The sequence below is a fragment of the Amphiura filiformis genome, chromosome 17 (genome assembly GCF_039555335.1).
Source record: "Amphiura filiformis chromosome 17, Afil_fr2py, whole genome shotgun sequence".
NCBI classification, from domain to species: Eukaryota; Metazoa; Echinodermata; class Ophiuroidea; order Amphilepidida; family Amphiuridae; genus Amphiura; species Amphiura filiformis.
The window spans coordinates 24,455,551-24,479,887 of NC_092644.1; the positions used below are offsets into that span (position 1 = coordinate 24,455,551).

General features: G+C 37.7%; 1 protein-coding gene and 1 long non-coding RNA gene across 2 annotated transcripts in view; both read left to right on the forward strand.

The window, feature by feature from the left end:
• The window catches only part of LOC140137507 (NLR family CARD domain-containing protein 4-like), a 116,356-nt gene that overhangs the window by 78,575 nt on the left and 13,444 nt on the right, over positions 1-24,337 (forward strand). Inside the window, exons 5-9 of the mRNA XM_072159222.1 lie at positions 6,616-6,673; positions 7,800-7,856; positions 8,697-8,852; positions 11,212-11,520; positions 13,166-13,456. Of these exons, the coding sequence (XP_072015323.1) occupies positions 6,616-6,673; positions 7,800-7,856; positions 8,697-8,852; positions 11,212-11,520; positions 13,166-13,456 (871 nt within the window). The remainder of the gene's footprint in view (positions 1-6,615; positions 6,674-7,799; positions 7,857-8,696; positions 8,853-11,211; positions 11,521-13,165; positions 13,457-24,337) is intronic.
• LOC140137503 (uncharacterized) lies at positions 18,466-19,539 on the forward strand. Its single transcript, XR_011856854.1, has 2 exons — positions 18,466-18,620; positions 19,081-19,539. It is a non-coding gene; the product is annotated as an uncharacterized lncRNA (long non-coding RNA).

Genomic DNA, 24,337 nt, shown 5'->3' on the forward strand with positions numbered 1-24,337 from the left:
CTTAATAATAATAGACAATATTAATAGTGACGCTCAGGTCCACGGTGCATTGAGCCCTGGAATGAAAATATAACAGGGGGTCGCTGTTGCAAGCCCAAAGGGGCACTTCGTTATTATCTATAAGTCCCTGTTCGTACGTGAATCAAAAGCTGACTTGACGAATTTGGATATTGAAGTAATACTGTCAAAATCACTTGCACTCATTATAAGTTTGAAAATGTCAGTGTCTGCCATACCATCTATATCATACATTTCATGTATCTATATTATAATACGCTATTCTCTGTCTGTGCTCTGTTTGTCTGTCTGTGACTGCTAATGTGAGGCCGCCGTGGGTTGTACGGGGCTCAAACTTGGGGTGGGTGCAGCTTGGTATGAGGAAGAACGAGTTTATATTTTTTAAGGTCAAAGGTCAAGGACGGGGTCAAGTTCAATTGAAGTCTAATTTCAAATACTTTAAATGGCAAATCTAGCCATGCCATTGTGTTGACCTTGGACTATCAAACAAAAGTTTCCACGGTGACCTTTTCGTCAGACTAACGGTTAAGAGGTCAAAGGTCAAGAAAGGTAAAAATTTCAAACTGCCCCTATGAAGCTCAAACTTGGTGGGTGGATGGACCTTGGAATAACCAATAAAACTTTCCACGATGACCGTTTTGCCAGACCTACGGTTAAGAGGTCATAGGTCAAGAAAGGTAACAATTTCAAATTGCCCCTATGGAGCTCAAACTTGGTGGGTGGGTGGACCTTGGACTAACAAACAAAAGTTTCCACGGTGACCTTTTCATCATACCTACGGTTAAGAGGTCATAGGTCAGAAAGGTAACAAATTCAAATTGCTCCTATGGAGCTCAAACTTGGTGGGTGGGTGGACTTTGGATTAACAAACAAAAGTTTCCACGGTGACCTTTTCATCATACCTACGGTTAAGAGGTCATAGGTCAAGAAAGGTAACAAATTCAAATTGCTCCTATGGAGCTCAAACTTGGTGGGTGGGTGGACCTTGGACTAACAAACAAAAGTTTCCACTGTGATCTTTTCTTCAGACCTACGGTTAAGAGGTCAAAGGTCAAAAAGGTAAAAATTTCAAATTGCCTATGGAGCTCATACTTGGTGGGTAGGTGGAAATTGGACTAACAAACAAAAGTTCCATTGTGACCTTTTTGTCAGACCTACGGTTGAGAAGCCAATAACTATGATAGCCGAGAACCGCGAAATACGGGTAACCGCCTAGTCTATATTATAATACGCTATTCTCTGTCTGTGCTCTGTTTGTCTGTCTGTGACTGCTAATGTGAGGCCACCGTAGGTCATACAGGGCTCGAACTTGGTGGGTGGGTGCAGCTTGGTATGAGAAAGAACGAGTTTATATTTTTTAAGGTCAAAGGTCAAGGACGGGGTCAAGTTCAATTGAAGTCTAATTTCAAATTGCCCCTATGGAGCTCAAACTTGGTGGGTGGGTGGACCTTGGACTAACAAACAAAAGTTTCCACGGTGACCTTTTTGTCAGACCTACGGTTAAGAGGTCATAGGTCAAGAAAGGTAACAAATTCAAATTGCCCCTACGGAGCTCAAACTTGGTGGATGGGTGGACCTTTGACTAACAAACAAAAGTTTCCACGGTGACCTTTTCATCATACCTACGGTTAAGAGGTCATAGGTCAAGAAAGGTAAAAATTTCAAATTGCCCCTATGGAGCTCAAACATCGTGGGAGGGTGGACCTTGGACTAACAAACAAAAGTTTCCACGGTGACCTTTTCATCATACCTATGGTTAAGAGGTCATAGGTCAAGAAAGGTAACAATTTCAAATTGCTCCTATGGAGCTCAAACTTGGTGGGTGGGTGGACCTGGGACTAACAAGCAAAAGTTTCCACAGTGACCTTTTCGTCATACCTATGGTTAAGAGGTCATAGGTCAAGAAAGGTAACAATTTCAAATTGCTCCCATTGAGCTCAAACTTGGTGGGTGGGTGGACCTTGGACTAACAAACAAAAGTTTCCACGGTGATCTTTTCGTCAGACCTACGGTTAAGAGGTCATAGGTCAAGAAATGTCAAAATTTTCAATTGTCCCTATGGATCTCAAACTTGGTAGGTGGGTGGACCTTGGACTAACAAACAAAAGTTTCCACGGTGACCTTTTCGTCAGACCTACGGTTAAGAGGTCATAGGTCAAGAAAGGTCAAAATTTCAAATTGCCCCTCGAACTTGGTGGGTATGTGGAAATTGGACTAACAAACAAAAGTTCCATTGTGACCTTTTTGTCAGACCTACGGTTGAGAGGTCATAGGTCAAAAAACAAAGATTTCATTGGAGCTCAAACTTGGTCGGTGGCTGTAACTTTGGCCAAGGAAGCCCAGGTTTGAGATCTGCAAAAGCCAATAATTATGACAGCCGAGAACCGCGAAATACGGGTAACCTTGGTGGGTGGGTGCAGCTTGGTATGAGGAAGAAGGAGTTTATATTTTTTAAGGTCAAAGGTCAAGGACGGGGTCAAGTTCAATTGAAGTCTAATTTCAAATACTTTAAATGGCAAATCTAGCCATGCCATTGTGTTGACCTTGGACTATCAAACAAAAGTTTCCACGGTGACCTCATCGTCAGACCAAGGGTTTAGAGGTCAAAGGTCAAGAAAGGTAAAAATTTCAAACTGCCCCTATGAAGCTCAAACTTGGTGGGTGGATGGAACTTGGAATAACAAATAAAAGTTTCCACAATGACCTTTTTGTCAGACCTACGGTTAAGAGGTCATAGGTCAAGAAAGGTAACAAATTCAAATTACTCATATGGAGCTCAAACTTGGTGGGTGGGTGGACCTTGGACTAACAAACAAAAAGTTTCCACGGTGACCTTTTTCGTCATACCTACGGTTAAGAGGTCATAGGTCAAGAAAGGTAAAATTTCAAATTGCCCCTATGGAGCTCAAACTTGGTGGGTGGGTGGACCTTGGACTAACAAACAAAAGTTTCCACGGTGATCTTTTCGTCAGACCTACGGTTAAGAGGTCATAGGTCAAGAAAGGTCAAAATTTCAAATTGCCCTCTGGAACTCAAACTTGGTGGGTGGGTGGACAACAAAAGATTCCACCGTGATCTTTTCTTCAGACCTACGTATAAGAGGTCAAAGGTCAAAAAACTAAAAATTTCAAAATGCCTATGGAGCTCATACTTGGTGGGTTGGTGGAAATTGGACTAACAAACAAAAGTTCCATTGTGACCTTTTTGTCAGACCTACATGTACGGTTGAGAGGTCATAGGTCAAAAAACAAAGATTTAAAATTGCCCATGGAACTCAAACTTGGTCGGTGGGTGTAACTTTGGCCAAGGAAGCCCAGGTTTGAGATCTGCAAAAGCCAATTACTATGACAGCCGAGAACCGCGAAATACGGGTAACCGCCTAGTTGTATATAATAAATCTTGGCGAGGGTTGGTATAGAAAGGACATATCATTACAAAATGAAATTCATCCTCCACCTTATTTAAATTACAAAGTGTACAAATTCTATTCTCTGGATTAATTTTTGAGAGAAGTGGCGCCTTTTCGATCATGAGATTATGTGCGCTTATTCTTAATTTACAGAATGCAGCTCTGGAAGATCTTTTAGCGATAATAACATAATTTTCTGTACTGAAAGAATTTTTGAATGTACAATATGTTCTGAGTTTAGGACCAAAATTATTAATATGAGTAACCCAAAGATTGCTATAAACGATTTGAAGTTTAGATACAATAATTTCATTAAAATTGGAAGCGGTGATCGTATTTGGTTTATCCCAAATATCCATCCTATTGATAAGGCTAAATATATTTTTTTATACCTCTCGACCATGTTATTAGTACACAGTAACTTTCTGTTATCTAAAGTGCTTGGATTACAAGAGAATCATTACCATTCATACATTTTTCGTTAAGCTTCCACCAGTATTTTACAGATAAAGAAAGCATGAGCAGTGGAAAACTACCTAGTTCGCCTCTTACTGCATTGTTAGTGGATTTTTTTTATGAACTCCGAGTATAATTTTGCAAACCTTATAATGTGAATAGATTCACTTGGAAGTTTATCACATGTTGTAAGAAAGTTGGAGTCATTCAGTTTGTTTAACAAATATGGTGCCCAAACCTCACATCCATAGCTAAGGATTGGTTGGATGAGGGTCTGAAATAATTTCATGCTACATTTATAGGAGTCGCTTAAATAAAATTATCCCTAATTTTATAATATGCTTTCATTGCTTTGTCTTTAAGTCTAATCATTGCTTTTGTAAATGAACCAGATGGTACCCAAATAGCAATATTCATTATATAGTTATGTTGATGTTACAATTACCATAATTAAATTTACAACATTTCAAAACATGACCACCTTTATTGAATATCATAACATTTGATTTGTCAATGTTAACTAACAGTTTCCACTTCCTGCAATAAACCATTGACCTGTGACACACTTGATGGTATGACGTCACAGGAGATTCGCCGGGGAAGCTTTCTGATTGCTGTATCGTAAGTCCTTGAAAGGTTGTGGCGCAGTCCCCCTCCTCTGTTGAGCAAAGGTTCATCCCGCCGGACATGTATGGCCTCCTTGACCCCTCATTCAAACCACTTATGTTCTCTATATATCCTTATCCGCAAATGTATGATTGGCAAATTTGAGGTGCGTGTAAACCGCTGAGTCATTCTACCCCGTTAACGCTTTCTTCTGAGAAAGCTACCCCGGCGACTCTCCTGTGACGTCATACCATCAAGTGTGTCACAGGTCAATGGTTCATCATCTGATCAGTCAGCCTGATGATGCGTCTTGGAAGTTGGATGAGACGCGATACTGTCGCTATCAAACAAGAATTCCTGAAAAAAATTGGTGTCAGTTCCAATTTACAATGTAAATATTATTTGAATGTAATGTTAAAGATGGAATTGCATGAAAAGTTTGCAGCACTGACCAGAACATTTAGTGGTAGTTCATTTATCATTAAATAATTATACACTTACATACGTGTTTTGGCGCAGCGTCAGCCTTCTATTCTAGCTAAAAACGTTTTTAAAAATAAAAAATATGCAAATGAGGTAGCTAATTTGCATATTTTGTGACAAAAATCACATATGATCTTAAGACTGCCCCTTACCACCATCCCACCAAGTTAAAATCTCTATACGCCTCACCAGTTCAGTTCCAAAAAATGGCAAAAAAGCCTTTTTTAAAATTAAACAAATATGCAAATGAGGTGGCTAATTTGAATATTTTGCGACAAAAATCACGTGGGATCTTAAGACTGCCCCTTTACCACCACCCTACCAAGTTACATCTATATACCCCCTACTAGTACCGAAAAATGGCAAAAAGCGTTTTTAAAAATAGAAAAAAAGGAAATGAGGTGGCTTATTTGCATATTTTGTGACAAAAATAGCATCTGATCTTAAGACTGCTCTTAACCATCACCCCACCAAATTACATTTCTATATGCCTCACCAGTTCCGAAAAATGGCCAAAAGCATTTCGACAAATAAAAAAATAGGCAAATGTGGTGACTTACATATCTTGCGACAAAAATCGCATCGGATCTTACGACTGCCGCTTACCACAACCTCATCAAGTTACATCCCTATACGCCTCACCAGTTCTTCGAAATGACAAAAAAACAAAACCAAAAACAATTTTTAAGTTAAATATGCAAATTAGCTACCTAATTTGCATATTTTGTGCCAAAATTGCATCAAGTCTTAGGGCAGCCACTTACCACCATCTTACCAAGTTACACCTCACCAGCTCCGAGAAACTAACCTGGAAGCCAAAGGCATTTAAAAACAAAGTTCACACAATACAAATGTATAAGGCCCCCATTATAGCATAAGGCAATTTATAAGTCGTTTTAAATGATTTTAAATGTGACGTATAAAATTTGTCTATAACACAGGGAGATATAAAATGTAGGGATTTGGGTACTTTTTGTTCAATTTTCACAGAAATTGAAGGATTTTGACTTTTTTTTTGTTTGTCTGTTTACCCCAGGGTCGCTGAGAACAAAGAATTATATTAATTAAATCACCTAATTTATAATTAATAAAGGACAAAGAAAGATAAAAGCAAAAGTATGCTCCATTTAGTTAAACAATAGTAACATCCCTGTTGTGTACAAAAAATAACTCTATACGACAATGCAAATCAGGATCAATTCATGGACTAATTAGTGCACAGGCAGAGGGAAATGTTGATTTCTCAGCGGATGGAACAGCCATTATTTTTCAGAGGGAGTATGTAAATTAAATGGAACAGCTATTTTGGGGCCATTATTTCAGAGGGAGTATGTAAATATTCAATGGAACAGCCAAAATGCCAATGGGTATGTAATTTAACTAGAACAGCCTTAAATTGGTAGCGATATTAATATTGACGTCACAGATTCGATTTGTCACGTGATCGTCAAACCTGTAGGAGAAGGTGTCAGTTCTTCAGGAACTGACACAAAAATAGTAAGTCCAGATGAACAGATTTAATATTGATTTTATTATGTTTATCTATATACCTGGATGATTGAGAATATTCACAAATTTGTTTGCTGGGTTGTTTCAGCTACAATTTATGCTACTAAAATATTCTAATGTATTTCGGTCCACAGAGTGAATCAATCGCAGCATATAGAAGCGTTTCTTTACAACTTACTTCAGAAGGACAAGGTACATAATGCTCATTACTGTCATAGCTGTAATGTTCTGGTATAAAATAAGCCAGCAAAATTTGTTGACACATGCCATTGCATGATATTGTTAAAAGGTAGAGAATAAGCATATTAATTTGTTTCAAAATAATTAGTGTACGTTTTAAAATGCTTACAATCAGGTGTGAAACTATAAGAAATTCCTCTCGTTAGTGAGACTAGCCATCGATCGGTTATGAATAATTCACACTCGACCGCTTGATCATGTGAAATGCACTTCGACCATCAATTAAGCAGAACATATGAAGCCCAAAAGTTTCCATAAGTCCGGGTTTACGACCAGGCTTAATTATGGTGGTTCCGTCCGGTTGTCAGAGGTCATGCATGAGTAACATCCGGCGGTTGATTTAAATCTCTACGTCTCTATTAAGATTGGGTTCACATAGGAGTATACTGTATACGGTATACGGTATTCGCTATACGATATACGCTCATTCGATCAGGCTGAGCTCACATAGTATACTCCTAATGTGAACTTAGCCTGATCGAATGAGCGTATATCGTATACCGTATACCGTATACTGTATACTCCTATGTGAACTCAGCCTTTGAGTTAATTCTAATTTTTCAAGAATATGCAGATTAAAATGCTAAACACAATATACTTCTATTGTGCTTGTACTGTACCAAGCCTCAGCTAGATAGTCCTTGTATAGTTACTTGGCAAATTAACTTTGCACAATTGGGCGTAGGTAATTTACATCTTTGACCACGCTTTCAGTTTTTCCAATAACTCCGGCCTAATTAGTTATAGCCAAACGCCACCAAACGGCAACGAAGTGGTCAATTACGAAAAAAGTGGATTGTAGTTTTTATATAGAAACCAATGGAAATCACCCACTTGAATATATGAACCAGGGTATGACGAATCACCTTAAAACTGTGTATATTTCGCCGGTCGAGTTTTGCTATACATTGCGAGTGAAAATCAGCCATTAGCAATTTGTTATCCACAGAAATTACTATTACTATTATTATTATTATTAGTATTATTATTATTAGTTATTATTATTATTATTATTATTATTATTATTATTATTATTATTATTATTATTATTATTATTATTATTATTATTAATTCACAGAAACAACAATGCCAACTGCAACACAAGATTTACCATTACTTTCTGATCTAGCGAAAGGTAATTTTGTTTTCCTTGCTTTTGTTTTGCTTTTATTTTTAATTGTGTGTAAAGTAACTTTTAAAGTTGGAGGGAGTTTTCGAGTGTGAAGGTGTGGAGTGGACAGGGATGTGTGACATATTTGGGGTGCATTTTCAAGACAACTGCATGGTTGAAAGATGGGGTGTTTTGTTTTTTCAAAATTGTGTCAAAAAAAATCTGGAAAAAGTGCAGATTCTTCATTGGTTTTACAGGCCTTCTTATCTAGAATTTGATGGAGCTTTCTTTTTATACTCTTGGACTTGTCTAGGAGCTCAACAAGGAGCTCAATTAGAAATTGTCAGCATCAACATCACAGGTACAAGAAAGAACAAGGAGTTCAATAAATAACTCTGCTCAATAAATAACTCTCCTCAAATAGAGTTAGGTGCTAGCTGCTAAAAAATAAAACTTCTGCTTTTAGCAAATTTTATCAGAATTGAGCAAGTGCTGTAACAAAAATAATTGAAAATTAATAAGAAAGACAGAACAGCAATCGTTCCCCATTGTGTTTATATGTTCTTGTGCAGGATGCGTAGCCCCATTACCAACTTCATGAAAATTAATGTTTTTTTTGGTTCTTTTTCATCAGGGCTGTGATTTGTCTGGTGTGGCCAAAATTTACACGATTTTATTGATTTTCAGCCCGTTTTAGGGTATTTTGCTCAATTTCACGCTGTTTCACGTGTGTAAAGTAATTTTTACATAAAAATGCATAAGCAAATATTTGTATTGTATGGTCGTGCGATTCACCGAAAGAGACCTTTTACATCACCGAGTTTTATATGCATAATTCTTCCTTTCGTTCAATCGTTCTTTCAGCAATAATTATAATGTTAGGGGGTATCGTCGGCTTGTTGGTTACGATGTGGGCTGTATTGCGGTTTTGTTGCTCTGAAAACGTTGCAGGTTGTTTGGTCGACAAACCGTGTTGTCTCAACTGTCTGAGGCGTTTTGGAGCAGTACAACACGAACCTGGTAGGTCATTGTTACACAAGAGTGTCACTAATAATGTTATACGAGTATCACAGCGAATAAGGTTTACTCACATAGGGGCTGTGCAATGATTATGAGCTTTTATATTACCGTTACCATGGTAAAGGTGACTATCTTGGATTTTCACTACGGGGTATATAGCTGCTGCGACACTTTTCTCAGCCATATTTTTGTATTTATTCCTGATTGTTTTATATTGAGATAATAAAGGTATTGTTTTTAGACGCTGGAGTACATCTCATAACACGGGCGACATCATTGTTTTACGCCAAACACTTCAATTCAAATAATAGATATCACAAATTTAAATCAAATTAACATTTTACAAGGAATTACCTAAGGCTTAAAATCGACCAGTCTCGTTTTTGCTGTGCGCCTCCGATTGGTTCAAATAGCAAGTACGCGTATTGCTTCGATGCACACGTGCTGACGCGTGTTATATCGTGTCATATCACACGGGTAAGAAGCAATAAGATTGCAGGAACGTTCTCAAGTGTTTAAGAATTGCCATATCTAGGTCAGGAGCAAAATATTACAGAAGCACTTTTCACCAAATAAATATCAAAATTTCCTTCAGTAATTGTTTTGGTTAAAGTGTGTATAACAATCCTGCCAAGTGAGAGCTCAATTAGAATTAGATATACCATTACCGAGAATGACCGAGGTGATCGCAGAAGGTGTTAACGTTCGCAAAATTACCATTTCGTAGAAAACGCCATTTAAGTTAAGAAACGCCGAATATGCTAATTAGGCAGCAAGTATTCATATTAATATTAAAAAACATTTTTTCTGTCAAAAACCATGTGTTCTGAACTCTTAGCGTTACCATGGTTACATCACAAATAATATGAATTTTTACACCAATCAAGTTTCAAAGTAGAATATCTCCACAATTATCAACCCTAAACAAGCAAAAGTATACATTTTTGAAAAGCTGAAGGCTTAGGAAATTGAAATATATTCATTTCAACTCATTATACAAGATGACCTAGAAATTATACAGGGTGGAACAAAAAAAAATCCGGATAAAAAATGGGTTATTTAATGCATTGCTTATTACTCACTTGCAGTAATAAACTGGAAGTAAACAACATTCATTTGGTTAGAGGAGAGGGGGAGCCTACTGACTTTGGAAGAAAAAAAATCCCAGCTGTTGTTTGGTAATCTCGGAAAATAGGGTGTCCCAATATATGTTAGAATTTTTTACTATTCATCATATTTTGAACTGAAACATTTTACCCCTAACACATACAGAAAAAGTAAGTCCATATTTAGATTTCTCATCAAATTTCCTTTCAGAAAATGTATACTTTGACTATGATAGGATACGTAATAAAAAATTTACCGTAACTTTTCGATTTTGAAGCCATCCGCATTACTTAATACAGTGTTTAATATGAAAGCGGGTGGTTTTGTACGTAAAACCAAATGTTTACCTGTTATTAAGACCAAAACCAAGTTTATGGCCCCTGTAGCAGTTAATTTATTCAAGTTACACATGCGAAACGTACTGTTCCCTCCACCACTCTAACTGCTCGCAATTCAATCAACCACAGCTTCGTTAGTTGAGAAGCTTTATTGTTCATATTTACAGATTAGTTAGTGGTAATATTTAGCTTTCAAGTGAGACCAAAACCATGACATTATCCACACATTATAAATAAACTAAAACCTTTCCAGCTCGACAAAGATGATTTTATGAACTGGAGAATTGTGCTCTACTACAATTCCAAAAGGCAGCACTCTCCATACTTTAATTCCCGAGAAATCTAAAATATACAACAATATCTCATTTCAGCGTCTTATTTCCCTTTAAAAAAAACCGACTCATTTTCAGTCAGTGATTGTAGAGCATGAATTTTATGCTAATGTTGTTACATAATCAAGTGTGTGATATAATGGATACATGTGTTGTTTGAAAGAAACCTCCATATATGGGGTCACTTTCATTACATACTGACCCCCCGTATAGGACACAATTCAATTCGCGTATTAAACTTTGTTTCATTTGATTACTCGAAACCTCTGAACCAAATGTCCCATTTGAAATAAAAAGCAAATAAAAGCCCGAATTCTATAGTGTTTTAATTTGGAAAACTTAATATGTCAGAAATACCCTTTTAGCGCCCCCTCCCCCTCCCCCCTTATTAACCCTTTTCGAACTAATTACCCTTCGGACTAATGGGCTGTTCCTCCAAAACATTACAAGAAGACAACAACGATCGGAAGGAGGAGGAGGAAAAGTCTTAAGTTCTAGTAAATGTACTCAAACCTATTTATTGACCTTCCTGTTTTAATATATATAATGAATCTTATTTTCATTTTGTTCTCTATTCGGAAGTTGGCATCACTTTATCAGAAGAAGACCTTGCATGGACACCAAACGGTTTCAATGTCACTCCTAAAGTTGAGAATTTTGTTGGTGAACGCAACGTGAAAGTCGATTATTTGTTTGAGCGGGCAGATGGGGAAAGAGTACAATGGAAAAAAAATTCGTACAATAATCTTCCGCACATCTTGGAAGGATTTGACAAAACATGGGAAGGCTACCTCACAGCAACAGCATCAAATGAGAAAATAAGATGTGGTTGCTGCGTAGCACAATGCTGTGGATACAAAGCACGAACATGGATCCAAATTAAGAAACAAGGTAAACCGTCTTAATTTGTTTAAAGACTACTTGTTCTACTTTTTGCACCATTGTAATGACCATTGGTGTACATAAATGTCCTGTTAAAGACTAAGCCTGAAGTGCTTTAATTACAGTAAAATTTAACAATAAAACCGGAGATCTCCGGTTTTATTCTGAGCTCACTAATCGAGTGCTGGACCAACACATCGCTTGCGTGTGTTATATACCATTATACTGTGTGTATCTTTAAATCATTGTATCAGTGACGTACGGTATAAACTGTACGCATATTATCGCGTTTGTTTGCTTGGCTATTTTCTACTATGAAGACCAGCATGAAGAAAGTAATGATTGATATCAACTTATATATTAATCGTACTATTTTGCCTTAAATTGGACTTATCGAATTAATCTTAATTAAGTAGTTTGTTCACTTGATTTAATTATATATATTATATTTGCTCTTATGAAGATAACCTGAATGATATAGATTCCAAAAGCAAAAAAATCAAAGAAACAAAACAAAACAAAACAAAACAAGCATAGGAAAAACTTCCATATTAAGAATCTTATAACTAAAAACCAAACTTATATGGAGAATGTTTGTACATGTAATGTACTTATTTACTACTAGAGACATATCTATACATTGCTAGCCTGCTTAGTACCAAAAAATCTAGGCTTGGGTTGCAGCACCACTCCTTCATAAGATTTGTTACCAAATTTATCGGTTAAGGGCGCATTACACCAAATCACTGCGCGAAAGGTGCAATGATGATGAGTTCCGGTTAAAAGTATGGCTACTTGAGACAATGTGGTGTCCTTAGGGACCATGTTATTCGTGCGGTTGGCATGTTCTGATTTAAAAGGAAAGATGCTACCTATTAATGACTAAAATAGATATGAAATTAGACAAATCGATTTCACAAGAAAAGTAGGCCCTGTCCAAATTACTGCTAACGGAACAAGTTTTAATGCTAGTTTTGGCGTTGAAATAGCGGTGTCGCTTTTCAACATTTTTTAATAAAAAACTTTATCCATAAAGTTCCCCAAAATTGAAGCTTAAATGAAATTTCAGTCCTTAATTGATACAGGGATGACGTAAAAAAGTGAAAAATATTGTCACGCCATGTAGAAAACGCCGCTTAAAAAGTGATTTTTACGTGCTTTTAAATGGAGAAGTTATTTGGTGGTCTACGCCCTTAATTGAGCGATTGCGATTTATTACGTCACGGTGCTTACGCCCGTTTAACTCTTCCAAATTGCAATGTTGCGTTTTCTTACGCGCGCCTTGGTGGTTACGACCGTCTATTCAAAATCACGTCACAGGAGTGTGAATTAAGAGGTTACGATTTCTCTCGCCTAGGTGCATACGTCCGTCTAGTTACTCAAAAGCAAACCACAAAGGCCACAAAAGAGTGATTTGAGAGATTACAATTTCTTACGCTTTGTTGCCTACGACAATCTGATTATGGGCTTGAGAATCAATGCGTAAGAAATTCCCAGCTCTCAACTTTGCGTAATAAATCGTATCCTCTCAAATGTGTATATGCAATGTCTTCATGCTCCTTGAAACTCGGAAGTAAAATTTATTTACAATTTACACAAATGCAGTTTATCATGTTTATAGCGTTGATTCTTCTTTTAACTTTATCATACCCAGTATCCATCAAAAGCTTGAATCCGGTATGGACACAAGATGGTTTGTCTGTTGCAATTGAAGTTGAACATTTTGATAACCCAGAAGTGGTGAACATTACCTATTCGTATAGTAGAGGTGATGTTGCCAATATCGAAAATCAGAATGAAAGTACACCATGGACCAATCTATCATACTCCAATCAACCGCACCTCTTGAGAGGAATAGACAACTCATGTCAAGGCATTCTCACAGCTACAGCATCAGATGGGAGATACAGCACTCCACCAAAATCTGAAAATATAGAGAAACAAGGTACGTCTTTTGTTTGACTTTTTGCACTGTTAAGAAAACTATGGCGAAAACGTTTGCAGGGAAAAAGTAAGTGAATGACAACAAATTGAAAATGAAAAATAAAGGAGTTTCGCAATGTTAACAAAAAAGTTTTCTGGAGATGCAGAGTTTTTAAAAGATCTTTTCTACGCCTTACAGGAATTGTCAGTAATTTGCTGAATCAGAGCATCCTGAAAGTCATCAAAATATGCTGAATGGCAAACGTGAAAGCAATCTGACAGCAAAATTAAAGACTTTTAGAATACAGGGGGGGCACTCAACTTTAGAAGTGACAGTATGTGCCTGTCGTCAATAGCTCCCTCTTTTGAAGTCGACTATACCCGATGACCCCTTTTTTAAAAGTCATACCCGATGACCCCCCTTTTTTTAGGTGCGGCTACCCAATCACCCCTCATAATAATTAATAATAAACTTTCAAATTCTCTTAATTCAACAAATTTGTATTGGAAATTCGGAAAATTTGGAACAAGAAATAGAATTTTGCTCCATTTTTTCTAACCGATGACTCCTTTTTTGAAATCTATACCCAAATGACCCCCTTTATTCAAAATCTTATACCCAATGACTCCATTTTTGAAATCTATACCCAAATGACCCTCTTTTTCCAAACGTGAAAGCAAGCTGCATCAAAATTAAAGACATATAGAATACGGGGGGGGGGGCACTCAACTTAAGAAGTGACAATATGTGCCTGTCGTCAATAGGCTCCCTCTTTTGAAGTCGACCAGATGACCCCTTTTTTAAAAGTCATACCCGATGGCCCCCCTTTTTTAGGTGCGGCTAACCAATGACCCCTTTTTTAGTTGCGGCTACCCAATCACCCCCTTTTTTCTAAAATGGTATCATATGCCACAAAATAATGCGTAAACTTTCAAATTCTCTTTATTCAGCAATTTTGTATTGGAAAAATTGGAAAATTTGGAACAAGAAATAGAATTTTGATCCATTTTTTCAAAATTTTCTATCCGATAACTCCTTTTTGAAATCTATACGTACTCAAATGACCCCCTTTTTGCAAAATCTTATACCCAATGACCCCATTTTGTTTGTATCCAATGAATCACCCTTTTTTTAAACAACGTTTTGTACTGATGGGCCACTACTTCGCGACGTCTGTAGGCACACCCGTCACTTCTAAATTTGAGTGCCCCCCCAGATAGATAAGTCAAGTGATACTCTTGAATTCGGCATGGTACGGTACAGTAAGCATTCAACATTAATGGGTATATTTTCACGGGAAAATTTTCTGGACACGTGACCAATGCGTATCATTGTGAGTGTAACCTCATGCATTATCGCTTAACCCCGGTTAAGTCTTAGTAATTTTGAATTGGAATAGTTTTCTTGGCCGCAATTTCAATAGAAATTTGTGTATTGCAAATTTATTGAATATCATGCAATCTTAACTTCTTCACAATATCATCAAAACGTAATTTCAAAAATATCTACCTGCGGAAAAATATTTATCTACGGAAACTCTTACCATAATATTATTAACTTGCGACAAGTTACTTAGGGACCGATCGTTATTTACGGCAGGGGCGAATGGGCGTTTTGTAAAAATATCGACAAAAAAATTTCCCGTTCCCCCCTTGCGTCCGCTCAAAATTTTCGGATTCCCCACACAGTGTCATCGCCCCGATATCTTCATGGCAGAAATCGCCATGGTAGGTTGAATCCACCGCCACGCATGGCCATTTTGTATCGACCTGTTTAATAGTTTTGAGTCGCATAATGGGCGAAGGACATCTGACTAAGGCTACTGACAATAGCCCCGATTAGGCGGTGACTGACCTCGCTGTGTGTGAGTCGAGCATGGTACGCCATAGGTCATATGATTTTAGACTACCTCCACGAATGGCCTATACACTGCGCTATATAATTCGGCACATATAAATCAGAATTATTGTCAGTTTTTGACTCAAGACGCAAGCTTCTTTCTCAAGACGCAAAGCTAACGACTATCATATCTGTTCAAAATATATATTCAAGTGCAAGGAACCATATCTGGTTTCTTTATACGAAATCATTTACGGGAGATATTCATCATTTTTACCCCGGTATTCAAAGATTTTCGTCTCATATCATCCCGGGTATTGATTTTAGTATCTCTGCTGACAAAGTAATTATTAGCCAGGCGATGTCGGTGTGCCCCATTGTTTTCCCGAATTTCTCCATTTAAAATTTAACAATCCCCCCTCCTGGTTCAACGAAAAATTTCGCTTCGCGTTCCCTCAAGACCCCCAAAAAAATTCGGGTTCCCCCCTTAAAATGCCCATTCCCCCTGTCGTAAATAACGATCGCTCCCTTCATCATCATCAGCCCATATCATCCCACTGCTGGGTAAAAGCCTCTCCCAAATTCTGCCAATTTCTCCTGTCTCCTGCCATTCCTGTCCAGGCTGTTGTTTCCAGGTAGCTGACCAGCTCATCTCTCCATCTAGCTCGAGGTCTTCCTCTTTCCTTACTCCATATAACGGTTGCCACTCTGTTGTGAGCTGACTCCATCTTTCATCTGTTATCCTACTCAGATGTCCAACCCACCTCCATTTAATTCTTTTTACTGTTGTTAACACATCCTTTACTCTTGTTTGTTCCCTAATCCAGCTGGTTTTTTTTGGTCTCTCCTTGTATACCCCAGCATCATCCTTTCCATACTTCGTTGTGTAGTCTGAAGTTTCCTTTCCATATCTTTGTTTAATGTCCAAGTTTCACTTCCATATATGTTATGGCAGGTAAGATGCATTGATTGAAAAGTTTCCTTTTCAGACAATTTGGCATGTGTTTGTCTGTTAGTATATCTTTGTGTCTGCTGAAAGCTGCCCATCCTGCTTGGGTTTTCTCCTTATTTCCTGCGGTTGATTACCATCTGGCCAAATCTCTTGTCCTAGGTAAGTGTACCGTATTCGTCCGAGTATAGTCCCACGCTCGAGTATAATCCCACCCCCCATAATCCCACCCCCCACTCTATTAATGATTTCAAAATGCATTCAAATTCAATGCATTTTGAAATCATTAATAAAGTATGTTTTATGAATACAAATTATCAATTTTTTTTTTTTTTAGGTCAACCATGAATGATCCTAGCATCTAGGTCTAGGTCCAGGGACACTCCAAAACCGGAAAAAAATAAACTTTATAAATATTTATCTACGGAAACTCTTACCATAATATTATTAACTTGCGACAAGTTACTTAGGGACCGATCGTTATTTACGGCAGGGCGAATGGGCGTTTTGTAAAAATATCGACAAAAAATTCCGTTCCCCCTTGCGTCCGCTCAAAATTTTCGGATTCCCCCACACAGTGTCATCGCCCCCGATATCTTCATGGCAGAAATCGCCATGGTAGGTTGAATCCACCGCCACGCATGGCCATTTTGTATCGACCTGTTTAATAGTTTTGAGTCGCATAATGGGCCGAAGGACATCTGACTAAGGCTACTGACAATAGCCCCGATTAGGCCGGTGACTGACCTCGCTGTGTGTGAGTCGAGCATGGTACGCCATAGGTCATATGATTTTAGACTACCTCCACGAATGGCCTATACACTGCGCTATATAATTCGGCACATATAAATCAGAATTATTGTCAGTTTTTGACTCAAGACGCAAGCTTCTTTCTCAAGACATAAAGCTAACGACTATCATATCTGTTCAAAATATATATTCAAGTGCAAGGAACCATATCTGGTTTCTTTATACTGAAATCATTTACGGGAGATATTCATCATTTTCTACCCCGGTATTCAAAGATTTTCGTCTCATATCATCCCGGGTATTGATTTTAGTATCTCTGCTGACAAAGTAATTATTAGCCAGGCGATGTCGGTGTGCCCCATTGTTTTCCCGAATTTCTCCATTTAAAATTTAACAATCCCCCTCCTGGTTCAACGAAAAATTTCGCCCGCGTTCCTCCTCAAGACCCCCAAAAAATTCGGGTTCCCCCTTAAAATGCCCATTCCCCTGTCGTAAATAACGATCGCTCCCTTCATCATCATCAGCCCATATCATCCCACTGCTGGGTAAAAGCCTCTCCCAAATTCTGCCAATTTCTCCTGTCTCCTGCCATTCCTGTCCAGGCTGTTGTTTCCAGGTAGCTGACCAGCTCATCTCTCCATCTAGCTCGAGGTCTTCCTCTTTTCCTTACTCCATATAACGGTTGCCACTCTGTTGTGAGCTGACTCCATCTTTCATCTGTTATCCTACTCAGATGTCCAGCCCACCTCCATTTAATTCTTTTTACTGTTGTTAACACATCCTTTACTCTTGTTTGTTCCCTAATCCAGCTGGTTTTTTTTTGGTCTCTCCTTGTATACCCCAGCATCATCCTTTCCATACTTCGTTGTGTAGTCTGAAGTTTCCTTTCCATATCTTTGTTTAATGTCCAAGTTTCACTTCCATATGTTATGGCAGGTAAGATGCATTGATTGAAAAGTTTCCTTTTCAGACAATTTGGCATGTGTTTGTCTGTTAGTATATCTTTGTGTCTGCTGAAAGCTGCCCATCCTGCTTGGGTTTTCTCCTTATTTCCTGCGGTTGATTACCATCTGGCCAAATCTCTTGTCCTAGGTAAGTGTACCGTATTCGTCCGAGTATAGTCCCACGCTCGAGTATAATCCCACCCCCCATAATCCCACCCCCCCACTCTATTAATGATTTCTTAATGCATTAAAATTCAATGCATTTTGAAATCATTAATAAATATGTTTATGAATACAAATTATCAATTTTTTTTTTTTTTTTAGGTCAACCATGAATGATCCTAGCATCTAGGTCTAGGTCCAGGGACACTCCAAAACCGGAAAAAATATACTTTAAAAATTTTTTTTTTTTTTTTTTTGAAATTGAGTATAATCCCACCCCCAATTGTGAAAAATTTTCACATAAAAAACGGGTGGGACTATACTCGGACCAATACGGTATTTGGATACATGTTCCAGTGTTTCATTTCCAATTTTGATTTCCTCAGTCAGCCAGCAGGTCACACACACACAGTCGAGGTCACCGATTTTCTAACAGCGAGTTCGCTATAATCAGTCGCTTTGCGACTGGACCAAAAGACTATGTCTGAACTTTTGAGGGCGATTTGTGACCCCTAGTGCAAAAGCAGAGTCAACATGGACGGTGAGTAGTTTTGTTTACAAAATTTGCCGTAGAATGATACCAAATTCGACATGTTTTTGTTCTTGTTTGATGATGAAAAGTTGTTCCGATGAAAATTTGGGGTGTTGAAATTTGGAATCTTCAAACCGTGTTATTATCCGGGCGGAATTCGATGTGAAAAAACGAGTGAATTAGTCACGTAGCGAAGGATGTAAGCTTTCGTGTGATACCAAATTCATTACATCGTGGTTTGGTTCAGTTTGCAAAAACACGATTTGCAATTGGGGTCGATTTTGAAATGGACTCGAAATCAATCAATGATTATAATATTGTGTGGAGCTAGCTTGCAATTTACATTAATATGGCTTGCAAATTTAATTTAAATCGTTATTGTTTGAAGTTTATAATTATTTTATCTTGTTAAATAATTAATTAATTATTAATTTATTTGTTCTATTTTTTATATTATTTACGATTCCAGGATCTGTGACGGGAGGCACGAAAAACCGCACAACAAAGAGGAAAATGACAGAGACAAAGACGGAACTTCAGTGGTTGATGAGGAATATGAGGAACTACAATTCATATTTAAATATCTCTAAAACACTGTCATGACTGTAGACTGTCATTATTTTTAAGGGGACTGTTGAATTGTAAATTATGGAAGTAAATCTCTGACTGAGACCGAGACGGTATTTGATGAGAAATGACGTCAAAGACGTGCGTCGTCTTGTGGTTGGAATTGTGAATTTTATTCCTGGACCTGCACCGTACTGCAGAAAGAAATCAGAGGCTTGGAACGTAGAATGGAACAAATCCGAACAATAAATATTTAGTTTATACGATGATCTTGATTTATTAATTATGGTTATGGAATACAATGGAAATACTTCATCGTCAACGAATGTAAAATATCAGGTACTGAGCTTGAAATCACAAATCATTTTCTTTTTTTAATTGTGCTAAATTATTGTGTAAAATCAGCCTTATTTATTTTTGCCTAAATTTATTGATTTTGACTGAAATTTTCAAAATATGTTTGCAAAAAATTGTCCTGACCGACCAACACTAATTTAAAAGTCTATGCACTCGTAAAACAACCTTTTTTTGGTTGCCTCACAGTTATATTTAAAACGGCAAGAAAATATTATTGCATTGTATAGTTGAACAATTGCCTGCATAAATTTACATCAGATTTGGATTGTTCATTTGACTCGGCTTCACCTTCATGTATAAACTATCTATATGAAAATTAGTTAATTCCTGTTCATCGTAGAACTTTCCCACATGGGGTATACAGCGTAGAACGCAGACGCGAAAACTTGTTATTGCACAAACACGATTAGTCGGTTCTGAAAATGTTGCAGCTAAGCGCTGTACAAAAAATGTATGCCCTTGTATTGGGTACCGGTACGAAAATGTCCACAATGAACATGAAATTAGCAATTTTCCTATCCAGGATCAGCTTTTGAAAAATATTGTTTTATCAAGCCCAGTAATCCCCAGATGTTTTTTCCTGAATTCATTGATCTGCTAGTCCTTCAAGAATGACTATCGGCTTAGGTTAAAATCTATTAATAGCGAGGCGACTTGGCCTTCGGCCTCGTTGTTCGGCTTTGCCGAACATGCTCGCCCCCCCCATAGCTGAGGTCATTCTCGAAGGACTATGATCTGCCAATGCATTGCATTTGTATAAATCTCTTCCAAAATGTAAATACCATAGTAATTTGATTATTCAGTTTGTACCGCTAGAAGTTAAAAAGAAATAAAACAATTGTTTCAGAAATTAAAAAAAGTGAAATGCTTTCTTTTTAATAAAAAATAATTTTCAAAATGGAGTGTTTTGTAGCCGTTATATGGCTATTTACCCCACAGGTGTGGTAATCGTATGCAGCTTAGCCTGAGCCCGGGAGCCTGAGTGTGTTTACCGAAGCTGGACCAATAATATCTTGCTTTATTCCGCAACTTTTATGTATGCATAGTGTGATGTTGCATCATTGATTTACCCATCCCTGGTTTACCCCAGAATATTTGATAAAACCATTGAAGCCTGCTTAAACAAGAACAAAGTCAAGTTAGTTTGGGCTGAAGATGCAAGAGTGCAAGAAATAGGGCCTACATATAACATATTCCATTTCCCCAGATCTTTCTAGAAAATAGTGTGGTATCTTGCCTGGCAGTGTGACATCCATTCAATCAATTTAAGCTTAGGGACCGTTCACAAAACACTTAGGCCTGGGGGGTGCTCTAGTGCCGTACTATTACGCTGACTTTCGTATTCGGCGAGGAGGACGATTTCGACCTCCTGGTTTGTTTACAAACAGAGAGGTAGACAAAAAACCGTTCCGCGTGTCCAAACACTCAAGTATCAGAAGGATGGTCCACAATAGCGTGATTCACGTAACCTGAATAGGGATTAAAAAGCTGTCACGTAGAACCATGTGCTTCTATTGTCCAATTTGCCATCAAGATTTCATATGGAAACAGTTCAGACCCAGTACAACTGATCATGTCAGAAATTAATATTTTGTTCTGGGTCTGATTATTCGGACTAGGGGTGCTCATACAAAATGGGGGTGGGGCTTAAAAGTTTTGACCATAAATTTTCCCAGGAAAATTGAGTTTATTTATGTATGGGGTTGACCTATAATTTTCATTTTAAAAATGGGGGAGGGCCTGAAATTTTTGAGATCTGAAAAGGGGGCCCCGAAAAATTTACGTGATGAAATTTTTTTGCATCCCCCCCCAACCAACAAGTGTTTGTGAACGGTACCTTACTGTTTTGACCCAGGGCCAGGCGCTCGGCCGATCATAATAAAATGATCGCGATCGCCGTAGTTCTGCAGTGCAAAGCTTCATGCTTCAAGTAAATAAAGGAGCCACCTGGTTACATTTTTTTGATGCATACATTTCAACATTTCCTTTTAATTACTTCAGCTGCACGTAAAATGGTAAAAACAGCTTGTTTACTTCATTGTTTATTTCCGGTTTATTTACCTATCGTAATTTTGAATATTCATGATCTTGTATGTCAATCGACCAATCACAATCGGTTATTTGCATGACGTAAACACAAAATTTGACCTATGTTGTGACCTGATAAACAATTCTCCTCGTGTTAAATTCTGTCATGGACGCAAATAATTTTGATGTCGACAGTTGAGATATTTTTCGTGTTATTATCCGGGCGGAAATAGTTCATGTAAATTGAATACTTGTATTACGTGGAAAACAGATCAAACTTTGGAAATATTGTGTTTTTTCTGGATCATGATCCGATATTATGTGAAAAATAACCACATTTCTTGACCGAAATTTGAGGCGAATCATATGATTTTTTTCCGAGGTAAGTTTGACCTTCCAAAATATGTTTTAACCCATTATTTTATCATCAAACACTAATATATAGTATATAGATATAATATTTTGCAGAAAAGCAAATTATTTTATGATATTTTAAGGAGAAATTTGAACTCCAATTTTGGGGTTCGACCACGCAACTGCATTGAGCTACCGAGGTCACGTTGTGTGCACGGGTCGTGGAAGTTAGAAACTAGACGCTCGCTGCACGACCTGCTGGCTGACTGTCCTTATTATCTGCATACATGTTGAACATGACCTTTGTTTTTGACATGTTCATTTTTAGCCCCACTTTCCTACTCTCATTGCTCATTTCTTCCAACTCGGCTGCATCTCCAGATATGATTACAATGTCATCTGCAAAGTGCAAACCTTCGATGGTTTAATTTCTTTCCATTTACATCGATGCCTTTATCAACCCAGTTCAATCTTTTGAAGATTTCTTCTAGGGTTGCCACAAACAACTTGGGTGACATGGTATCTCTCTGACGAACTCCCCTTCTGATGAAAATTGGTTCACTGTCCTTATGAAGTGTTAGTGTGGCTGTGGCATTGGTATATATTTCCTGTATGGTCTTTATGTAGATTTTGTTTATGCCTTGGTTTTTGAGTGCTTGGATGACTGCATTTGTTTCCACCGAATCAAAAGCTTTTTCATAATCCACAAAAGCAAGGCATAAGGGCAGCTGGTATTTCCTAGTTTTTTCAACAAGTTGATTCACTGCCTGTAAGTGGTCAATTGTGGAGAAATTGCTCCTGAATCCAGCTTGTTCTGCAGGTTGATTTTCGTCCAGTTGAGTGGTCAATCTGTTTGTGATCACTTTGGTAAAGAGTTTATGTGTGCGAGAGAAGGCTAATTGGCCGGTAGTTTTTAAGATCTTTAGTGTCGCCTTTTTTGTGCAGAATAATAACATTAGCACTCTTCCAACTTGATGGTATGGTGTTGGTTCTTAGACATTTCGTAAAGAGTTTTGCCAATGCTTGGATGACTGTGTCTCCTCCACACTTAAGCATTTCTGCCACGATATCATCTGGCCCTGGAGATTTTCCATTATTCATTGACTTCAAAGCTGATTCCACCTCATCTGCTCTCACATCAAGGATATCTTCCTCTTTATGTTCTGGGACCAGATTTACATCAGGTACTGGGGTTTTACTGTCATATAAGTCTTGGTAAAATTCTTCTGCTCTTTTGATTGTTCTATCTCTGTCATTGATGATGGTACCATCTTCTTCCTTCATTTGAATGATTTGATTTTTCCCTATGACTAAGCTTCTTTTGGCCTTTTTTACACTCCTGTTATTTTCTATTTCTCTTCTGACATGCTCTGTATTAAAATTGCGAATGTCGGTTTTCATCTTCTTTCTTGCTGATTTGCATAGTTCTCTATATTCTGGTGTATTGTGTTTTTCTTGTGCTGCCATGTCCCTCCTTCTGCTTAGTAGATGTTTGGTTTCTTGACTAAGATTGTCTGTATTCCCTTTTATTTTGGAGCCAGCCACCTCATGTACCTTTGTAGCTACTGCATCACTAATGTCTTCGTACATGTTTTCAACACTTTCTTCTACTTCCAATCCTTCAAATCTGTTTTTCAGTTCCACTTCAAAGATGTATTTCTTCTCCTGTAACTTGTTTAAATCAATTACCTTTTTCTTGGTAATGAGTTTCCTCCTTTCTTTACGGATATTGAAGGTTGCTATTATTACATCTAACCAATCTGTGATCACTTCCTGTCGAAAATTTGTTGAGTACTGAGATATCTAGCAAAGTTTGTTGTCTGTCACACAGAATATAGTCGATTTCATTCTTGTGAAGACCATTTGGGCTTTTCCAGGTCCACTTGCGGCTTTCTTTCTTTTTGAAGAAAGTATTTCCGATTTTTAGTTTATTTGCCTCTGCGAAGTCCACTAAAAGATCCCCTCGTTAATTTCTCTTCTTGTATCCAATGTTTCCAACTGATGTTTCTTTTTCATCTTCTTTTTTCCCAACTTGAGCGTTAAAGTCTCCCATAACGATTTTAAAGTGTGTCTTTTCCTCTTCAATGAATTTGTATACTTCCTCATACAACTCAATCACTTCTTCCTCATCATGGTTGGTTGTTGGTGCATACACCTGAATTATCTGAAGTCTGTATCTTTCTGAAAGTTGGATGATAATCTGAGCTATTCTATCCCCTGAATTCCTGTAGCTGATGATTTTGTCCTTGATGTTCTTGTTCACCAAGAAGCCCACTCCACTGTTGCTGTCATTATCCCTGCCTTTATAATAGAACATTGACCCACTTCGTAGTTCCACTAGTTCTTCGCCTCTTCTCTTAATTTCACTTAATCCAACTATGTCCCAATTGATATGTTTGAGTTCGTTCTCAAGATCAATA